The following is a 10,213-nucleotide window of genomic DNA, read 5'->3' as shown; positions in this document are numbered from 1 at the left end:
CATCGACGGCCAAGCCAAACCATGGCTCGAAGCTCATGCTGTGTATTTGGTGGGACCAGCTCGGCGTGATTTATTATGAGCTGTTGCAACCGGGTGAAACCATCACAGGAGCTCGCTACCGAACACAACTAATGCGTTTGAGCCGAGCATTGCAGGAAAAACGGCCACAATACAAGCAAAAACACGAAAAAGTGATGTTGCTGCACGACAACGCTCGGCCACATGTTGCTCAGGTTGTTAAAATCTATCTGGAAACATTGAAATGGGACGTCTTACCTCATCCGCCGTATTCTCTTGACATCGCCCCTTCAGATTACCACTTGTTCCGATCAATGGCGCATGGCCTGGCTGAGCAGCACTTCCATTATTACGAAGAGGCCAAAACTGGGTCGATTCGTGAATCGCCGCAAAAGACGAGCAGTTTTTTCGACGCGGGATTCGTATGCTGCCCGAAAGGTGGGAGAAAGTAGTGGCCAGCGATGGACAATACTTTCAAGAATAAGTATGTAACCATTTTTCAACAATCAATCCTCAAATTTTGACAAAAAACGGCGGTTTTCAATTTGTACTCCTAATAGATAAAAATTTTTGTACAACTCGAGTAATCTTAAAGTTTATGTTATTGAGGACATACTCCACAGAAAGGGGAAACTGAAGCCCCATGCTTTTAAGGTCACATATTATTTTATTGCTTTCTGTTTTTATTAAAAGGCAAGCCCAAAAATGTGGTTAACGTTTTGATTCTCAAATCCGCATGGGCATGCGGGAGACTTCGCTCTATCGATTCTGTACAGTATCTCTTCAGAGAAGCACGAGTTAGAAATTATTCTCGTCAGCCTGCCGAAGGAAACCCTGTCTAGTTTGTATTTCAAAAGTCTTCTGGGGTTAATATCGCTAAAATATTGAAAATAGTATTTGCCAGAATTGTCATAGGTAGCCATAAAGTGTTCTGTATCTATAGATTTATATTTTTTTGTTAGGCAGCTCATACACTCTCCAGAGGAGATCCTGTTTTTCAATAACGCACCATTGTGTGATCCTTCCTTGGCCAGCTTGTCGGCCCTCTTGTTCTCCGTTATGCCCTTATGCGCAGGACACCATGTAAATGTGACCGACAATAATTCCCTCTTTCGGCATGTTAGAATGAAAAGGTAAAGATCTTGAATAGTCGGATCCAACATTTTAATGTGTGATTTATATTTATTCTCTACGCAGGATTCCAGAGCATCCAGAGTACTTTTTGAATCCGTGCAAATGTTGATAGCTTTGATCCCCAAATCAATAGCTGTTTCTATGGATTTGTAGATTGCAAGGGCCTCCGCTCTAAAGGAGGATGATATAGCGTTGATTTTGAATTTGTAATTTAGGTTATGCGAGGGGATATGAATGGAATAGCCCACCGAGAAATTATCTTGAGGAAGATTCGAGTTAATGTTCCTGCCCTCCGCAAGGCCAGATCTAGATCCGTCCGTGTAAATATCTATTTCATCGTCACAGGATCTCCGACTGGAGACCCCGCAATCAAATATCAAGTTAATATCCTCTGACGTTCCCGCGGAGAGAGCTGCTAGACCAGATTTGTAGTCTATATCAATCTCATGATATTCCACCTGGAAAGGGTATGCAAAACAGGGATGGACCTCCCATTTGTATAAAGAGGGAAGAAAGTGTTTAACTGACGGCCATCTAGTCACAACGAATGGAACGTTTCTATCTGGGATTCTCGTAAGGGAAATTTTTGTGGCAAAATTTTGTTAATTATTTTGTTAATTATTTCCATATTTTTCAACTGAAAGGATTTTAGAATTAGCTTGTCACATTGTGTGGAGACAGTGTTGACCATTGATTGGATATGGCCCATCCTACTTTGGTAGAGGTGAATCTGGGTAATCCCAATGTTATTTTATATGCTGATCCCAATAAGTTGTCATTTATCTTCAGATGGGTTTTGCATGAGCTGTTGTACCAGATGGCGCCCCAGAGGGCTTGAGTTCTAATAGTGGTATTAATAAAATTCATCGCGTGCGTTACTGTGATGCTCTAATTTTTCCCTGCAAGCCATTTCAGGATATTCATAAACTTAACTGCCTTAATCTTTGCCGCTGCCAAATGAGATCTCCACCTGTGGCCAGAATCCAAGTATATCCCTAGGTATTTGATCTGCAATTTATTATTTATGGAGCCACCAGATACCGTAATGTTTGAAGGAATTGTCGTGTTACGTTTCCTGTGAAAGAAACAAAGTTGGGTCTTGGTTGTAGATAGTGTTAATCCAATAGAGTCCAACCATTTATGTAGATTAGAAAAGGCCTTCGTCAATGTGGTTTGGATCGTTATTGGTGCCTTATCAGAGCACAGGATAGCTACATCATCTGCAAATTGTATGGTTTTGCAATTATGAGGTACAAAATGTAGAATGTCTTTTACATAGATATTGAAAAGTAAAGAACTTAGAACGATACTCTGCGGGACTCCCTTAAAAATGGTTCTAGTGCCATAGAATCTCCCCTCCGAATAGAAGTTAACAGATCTGGGGCTTAGTAAGTTGCTGATGAATGATTTATATCCCCTAGGTAATCGTAATTTATTTATGATTTCTATTAGTATTGTTGGGTTGATGTTGTCGTAAGCCCCTTTAATGTCTAAAAATAAACCGCCGGTTGTTTTGTTCTCTGAGAAGGCTTTGTATATTTCAAGGTTTAAGAGTGCTAGACAGTTGTCGCAGGATCTTCCTCTTCTGAATCCGAACTGACACTTTGGTAGAACAAAGTCCAATTCCACGAGTCTCTCCAATCTTATCTTGATTAGTTTTTCTAATATTTTTAGTGTACATGAAGCTAAAGCGATAGGTCTATAACTGTTGTTGTTCGGTTTTTTAATCAGTGTAATCGAGAAGTCATGCCATTGAGAAGGGAACGATCTGTCTCGGATAATTTTGTTAAAGTACTCTGTTAGGTAAGCAATTGCCTCATGAGGCGAATTTTTTAGGATGTGGTAACTGATCAGGTCTCTGCCAGGACTATTTTTGATCTTACTGTTGTTGTCGTTTCCCGGATTGTGAAAGACTGACGGCAATTCTGAAAGAGAGGTTCAGAGGAAGGTACTTCGAATTGTTTAGTTTTGAAGTCGTGAGCAGCTCCAGGAGGAGCGAATTCCTCGATAAACTTATCAATAAATTCTCTTTTGCTTTTTGTGGGAGAAGGATAGGTGTTCAAGATAGCACTTCTCTTGAATTGTCCGACCTTATCCCAAAATTTTTTGATCGACGGTCCTTTGGAGAGGTCGTTAACCATATTTCTAATATTCTCTTTTTTCCTTTTGGCCAATGTTTTCCTGGTTTCGTTTGAGACTTTTCTATACTCTCTCAAGGTTTCTCTGGAAGGGTTGGAAGTTAGGTTGATAAATGCTTCCTTTCTTATCGTTACTGCATTGTCACATTCCTCATCCCACCACATCTTGGAATGTTTCCGTATTATTTTTACCCTATTTTTTTACTTATAAATAGATTGGTTATTGAGATTTATGTTTACGATTTGTTTACTTGCGGGATCAAAAACCTGTTTGATATTTTGTTCACTTATTATAGTGGCTCCAGTTTTAAGGAGACAGTTTAGCATGTTTTGGTACCAGAGTGTATAAGCTTCTGCTCCCGTGAGGCTGTCTTTGTTGAGGTCTAATTTTGTCTCATGCCATAATTTGGCGTATTTTTTAGTGTCGAAATCTTTGAGTATCAATTTACCTTTTTTTCTTTTGGGGGAGAGGTCTTCGCCGTGGTTAAGAGCCAAATTTTTCCGTGGGTTATATAGATCTATTATAATGGGAAAGTGATCGCTGCCCATCACTTTCTCACAAATGTTCCAATCTATTTCCATGAAATCAATCTTAGAGAGAGAGAGGTCAGGTGTGCTTTTATGTTCAGAGTTCACCGAAATCCTGGTAGCCTGTCCGTCGTTTAGTATTCTGAATGAAGAGGAAAATATGACCTCACTCTTTCCCACTCCATTTTGTCTGGAAGATCCCCATGCGGGATGATGTCCGTTGAAGTTTCCGCATAGGATCGCATGGGTCGGGATATTGTTAGTACCCGTTAGCTCTAATAGATCTAATAGGTCCATATGTTTTTAGTGATGCAAATATCTGGTGGTCTGTATATAGATATAACAGATATTCTATCCAAAGAGAACTCATCAATTTGACATGATATGCATATCACCTCCAGGTCCGAATGGTTTGTGATACTTTCTGTTTTATGTAGTATGGGATCTAGCACGTTTTTGCATATTATGGCTACCCCTCCTCCCTGGAAGTCGTCCAATTCTATCAATTCTAAAAGTGACATAATTGTTAAATCTTAGAATATATTTTGAGTGAAGCCAAGTCTCTTGAAGGCAGATTATATTGTAGTTTAATAGGATGTTGCTAAATTCGTTGTATTTGTTTTTGATACCTCTACAATTCCATTGGAGTAATTTAATCATTTTGCTTATTGTGACTCAAGACTTAGGCTTATGATTTGGGTAGGTTATAAGTTGTAATAGTGATATAAATTGGTTAATTTAAGTAGTCTAAATTTAAACTATATTTATTTAAGTTTATATTTGCGGAAATTTTATTAAAGTAATTGGTTAATAGTCTTTCCTTACTCGAGTGTGTTCTTTCCAGATTGTTAATTTTGATGAGGTCTAAGAGGATTAACTCCTTTGATTGGATCATTTTATTTATTTCTTCTAGAACTCTGATATCGTCTGGAGAGCTGATTTGTCCTCCACAGATACTGGGCAGAGACTCGATTAATGTTTTATCGTTTGTATAGTCCGGAGACTGTGTGTTAATATTTGTATTCTTCTTTTTGTATGCTATGCTAGTTTTAGTTTCAAAATGGGAGGACAGATTAGAATTCCCTTCAAGGTCTGTGTAAGATGTGCTAGGACCCTGTCTTGAGTGGGCAAGATCCCCGTTCTTCTGGTGTGTTCGTATCTATATTTCGTAATTTGCTCGAGACAGTGGAAGTCGCGAGTTTATTTTTGGAAGGAAGTGATCTTATTTCCCTATGTTCCGAGGTCCTTTTCTGGTCCTAACGGACCAGGTGGATCTCCGGTAAGGATTTCGTTTTCCGTCTGTGTTTGTTTATTGCAAAATCTCCCATACTAGATACTTGTCTAGTATAAGTTGAGGATTTTAAATCCGTCTTGACTTGCGAGATCTCGGTTATGCCTCTATTTTTGATGATTTTTTTGGCCGTGATATTGTTGGTGTTACAGTGTGCCATGACTGTATTGACTAATTTAAGTCGTTTGAAATGTAGACATTTGGTGTCCCAAATGTAATGTGAGACCTGACATGCATTGCATGAATTCACTAGATTGTCAACGATGGTCTGAGTGTTCCTGAATGAGTCCCAGTTGCGCACAGAATAAATCGGACACAGCAAGTTGAACGAAACGGACACAGTGACAATTGGACACAGTAGGAAACGGACACACGGTGGTTGCAGTGGGACACAGTGACAATCGGACACAGTAAGAAACGGACACAGTGACAATCGGACACAGTAAGAAACGGACACAGTGACAATCGGACACAGTAAGAAACGGACACAGTGTCAATCGGACACAGTAAGAAACGGACACAGTGTCAATCGGACACAGTAGGAAACGGACACACGGTGGTTGCAATCGGACACAGTAGGAAACGGACACACGGTGGTTGCAATCGGACACATATGTTCCGTGACAGTTTTCCTAACCCTAAAAATGTTACTTTAATAACTTTAATTTGTTGATTTTTCGCTTTCTTTCTAATATGTAAATAAATAATTCTGTATATAAAGCCTTCTCTGTTTTATGAATCTATTAAAATGAAATAAAAATAGTTGAATATAATCGAATCGTGTATTTGATTCATAAACATCATTCATAAACCTTTGATATGTTTGATAAAATTTCTTGGATAAGTTTATCGTAAAGCTATTTCAATCGGAACGATTGTTAAAGTGATTGATAGAAAAATTGCCTACCTTTCAATCTTTAATCACATTTTATGATTATTTATATATAAATCTTTAGAGATATGAGAAAATTATTTAGACAACTTTTCCATATCAATTCAGAGAAAAGCATGCGTTTGTGATGGAAAAAACGATGAAATTTATGTACATTTATGAAATTTGTGTTGTGTGTATGAATTATTATGTATACAATTTATATTTGTGTTGTGAATGTACATTTGATTTTTTAAAGTATGATTATTTTATATTGTATTAGAGTTTCTGTACTTACATATTTTAAATGCTAAGAAGACAACATGTTCCACGGATAAGCCACAGTTTACGAAAGCAATCGTTTAGTTATCAATAGAATGAACAAATCCGTTTGCAAAACATGAGATTCTTTTAAGCGAATATTTATTTTTATTGTCTTCGCTATTAGAATTTTGTGTAATGTTATGGAGTTTCTTCAGATTTATTACAGCATAAATTTTTGCTTACCGTTTATACATGCTCTAAGAGTGACAAATATTAAATATATTTAAAATTTAATAATATATTACACAAAGTAAAACACAGCGCAAACATTATATGAAGATCATGATATTAATGATGAAATAGTTTTTCCTCTTTATATCTTTTTTCTGTCTCTCTACCTTATTAGACTTATTACTTTCACATATACGTATAATATATTAGAAATGTAGAATGTAATAATAAATTTTTTGTTTTTTGTTTTTTTATTTTAATATTATTTTGCAGACCTTTTTTATGTCCACATTAAACTTATTCATAATTTCTTTATGTTTGTGTGTAAAAAATATATTTAATTTCATATTACTCTACATAGGTAAATGTATTTATTTATTACAGCTTGCTCGGTTTACTGTATTATTTATAAAATTTTACATACATATCTTCACACATCTGCCGTTTTATTGATATATACTGTATAATATAATTAATGATAAATAAAATTAGATTATCAAACTTACATTTTTATTCAATACTAGAATTATACAAGGAAAGCCAAAATCTCAGTAATTTATTCATCAACAAAATAATTAAAGCTCTTATTGCACAATCACAATTAGCAACAGAGTTAACCATAATTCTACATATATCTATAATACGAGAATGAAATAAAATAAAACTTATTTTCTAATCAGTCTTCACATCTGAAAAGCAGAACTCTATTCCCTTCTTTGTTTAAAATGAAACATAAAATATAACTCTGTCAACAGTTAATAACGTTTATATATATTTAAAAGAAGAAAATAAACTTTTTGTGTAGTTAGACTAGTGTATATACAGGGTGTTTCAGACCACCCGTACACCCCTTTTCTCTTCGCAGGATTAGGACCAATCAAAAATATGTTCAGACGAAAGTTGTAGGGTTTCAAATGATCTATTCAATGATCTTATCAGTTTGACCTTGGATGGCGTCGCCAAGGTCAGATCGAAATCACATTAAGTTTTTTAAGTGGAACACCCTATTTTTGATTCCAGAATCTAATAGCTGGTGTCAAGACCTTTCCAAAACACTATAAGAATGTTTATTTTCGTTGACTACTTTCCGAGTTGTGCGGCTTGAAAGTTACACTACCGCCAGCATCAGCATTACTCAAGATGTACCATGTGGTGGTTACTTAGTCGGATTTAATCTTGTGTGTGGGTGTGTGCATACGTGCATGCGTATGTGTATGGAGGAGGAAAAGGGGAGTCAAAGTTTTATGTACTCTGCTTTTGTTTATTAACTGGATTGATTATGTTTGATGATCAATCATGTTGATTGTATGCATTTTCCCGTGCTTAGCATTATCCAGAATGAACGACGTGGACGTGACGAGAATTTCATCCCATTGGGGTGCTTGATTCACGTGAGTCCCCTTGCCTCTCACGTTTGGGGTGCTTGATTCACGTGAGTCCCCTTGCCTCTCACGTTTGGGGTGCTTGATTCACGTGAGTCCCCTTGCCTCTCACGTTTGGGGTGCTTGATTCACGTGAGTCCCCTTGCCTCTCACGTTTGGGGTGCTTGATTCACGTGAGTCCCCTTGCCTCTCACGTTCGGGAATGAATGAGTGTATGTTTTGTTAAGCGACTAAATGTTCAAAGTGAGCACCATTCTCTGCGATGCAAGCATCAACTCTATTTTGAAAATCATTGGTTGCTCGAAGAATTTCCTCGGCACGTAAGGATCGAATTGCTTCACTTATTCTACGAATCATATTATCCCTCGTAGTCGGACGTTCATGATAGACCAAGTTTTTTATCCTTCCCCAGAAATAATAATCAAGGACGGTGAGATCTGGTGATCGGGGTGGATAATTGATTGGACCGTATTTGCCTATCCACTTGTCGGGGAACATAGTATTTAATGCCGCACGAGCAACTCTCGATGTATGAGACGGACATGCATCTTGTTGGAACCACATGTTCAGGCGCAATTGCAGAGGAATATTTTCTAGTAAGACAGGAAGATCTATCATTATCAAGGCGGAATATCTATCACCGTTTAGATTTTCGTCAAAGAAAACAGGACCTATGATTTGACTTCCAATAATTCCACACCAAACATTGACTTTCCAAATGGTTTGATGATCTACTTCTCTCAACCAGTGAGGATTATTTTGTGCCCAATAACGAGAGTTCCAAGTATTAACAGATCCATCACTTTTAAGTGTACATTCGTCAGAAAATAAAATTTTCAAGTGGAAATCAAGTGGTTGCTGTCTTATAAAGTTGCAAAATACAAGTCTCTGTCTAATATCGTTATAATTCAACGCTTGATGAACAGACATTCTGTAAGGGTGAAATTTGTTATTTTTTAGAATGCGCCAAACACTGATTTTACTAACACCAGAATCTTGTTCTCGTCGTCTTAAAGAATCATAAGGGTTCAATTCTGTCGATGCAAGAATTTCCACTGTTCTTTCATCCATAATCGGACGACGAATTTGTGTACCTTTGTTATGTTGAGGCTGAACGACACCTTTAATTTTGATTTGATTGACGTTTAGCCAAACGTGAAAATACATTTCGCGAGTGAGGAGTCCGATCAGGATAACGTTCCCGCCACAATCTTTCCGCTGCAATGAATGTACCTCGACACTCACCTAAAATTAGCAGCATATCACATGCTTCTTCATTGGAATAGGACATGGCTAAATAAACCTAGACTAATAAAGAGGGTCGGATTTTTGTTGCGCGATTGATACTGATATGACGGTTATTGAAGACGTAGGTGACAAGTTTGAGAGAGTTATTGTCACTCGTGTTGAGTTGAGTCACAATAGCGTTGTGGTGAATACATCTCTACTACATCCTATGCAAATAACAATATGTATAAAATCACGAGTTAGACATCGTTACGCAGAAAGCCGCGCTCGTTATTGCTCGTGTGCTACCGTTAAAGTAATAATGTAATTACATAATATTATGACATACATATGTATGTGACTATCTACGGTCGCGACAGCTAACTTTCACGATTTTTCATGATCTGTTTTTGTTGGCCCGGATCGCGTGTTTACTTTCTTTGTGTCGGCTGCACGGCTTTCTGCGTAACGCGTGATTTTATATTGTTATTTACATGGTGTTGGCGGTAGTGTAACTTTCAAGCCGCACAACTCGGAAAGTAGTCAACGAAAATAAACTTTCTTGTAGTGTTTTGGAAACGTCTTGACACCAGCTATTAGATTCTGGAATCAAAAATAGGGTGTTTCATTTAAAAAACTTAATGTGATTTCGATCTGACCTTGGCGACGCCATCCAAGGTCAAACTGATAAGATCATTGAACAGATCTTTTGAAACCCTACAACTTTCGTCTGAACATATTTTTGATTGGTCCTAATCCTGCGAAGAAAAAAGGGGTGTACGGGTGGTCTGAAACACCCTGTATATATATATATATATATATATATATATATATATAAGTATATATACTATTAATTTTCAATAGAATAATGTTTTATGTATCTTAAGTATTGCGCACTATATGCGTAAAGATTAAAATATGCAAGGTAGTCTAGCCATATATATTTCAAAGCGTATAATTGACAAGTATCTCAGATTACGCGTATGCATACGTTCTTAGATGTTCTTATGTTTAGAAGAAAATACAAACTCATTTATGCTGTATATACTTTGTAGATAGATGAAATTTCTGCTTTGCAGATTGGACATTTCTTAACATTATTGCTCTCTCCCATAATATAATTAGCACA

At 37.0% G+C, this 10,213-nt stretch overlaps 1 protein-coding gene across 1 annotated transcript; it reads right to left on the bottom strand.

The window, feature by feature from the left end:
• Positions 1 to 704: 704 nt before the first annotated feature.
• On the bottom strand, positions 705 to 4,102 carry LOC120359867 (the record flags this gene model as incomplete). Its single annotated transcript, XM_039459292.1, is given in 4 exon segments — positions 705 to 1,610; positions 1,819 to 1,993; positions 2,081 to 3,077; positions 3,542 to 4,102. Coding segments are annotated over 4 exon segments (2,639 nt in total), but the record flags the coding sequence as incomplete, so codon positions are not given.
• Positions 4,103 to 10,213: the final 6,111 nt, after the last annotated feature.

The sequence above is a fragment of the Solenopsis invicta genome, unplaced genomic scaffold, assembly GCF_016802725.1.
Source record: "Solenopsis invicta isolate M01_SB unplaced genomic scaffold, UNIL_Sinv_3.0 scaffold_193, whole genome shotgun sequence".
In the NCBI taxonomy this organism is placed as follows: domain Eukaryota; kingdom Metazoa; phylum Arthropoda; class Insecta; order Hymenoptera; family Formicidae; genus Solenopsis; species Solenopsis invicta.
The sequence above is the reverse complement of the archived record's forward strand: the minus strand, read 5'-3'. Positions and strand labels throughout refer to the sequence as shown.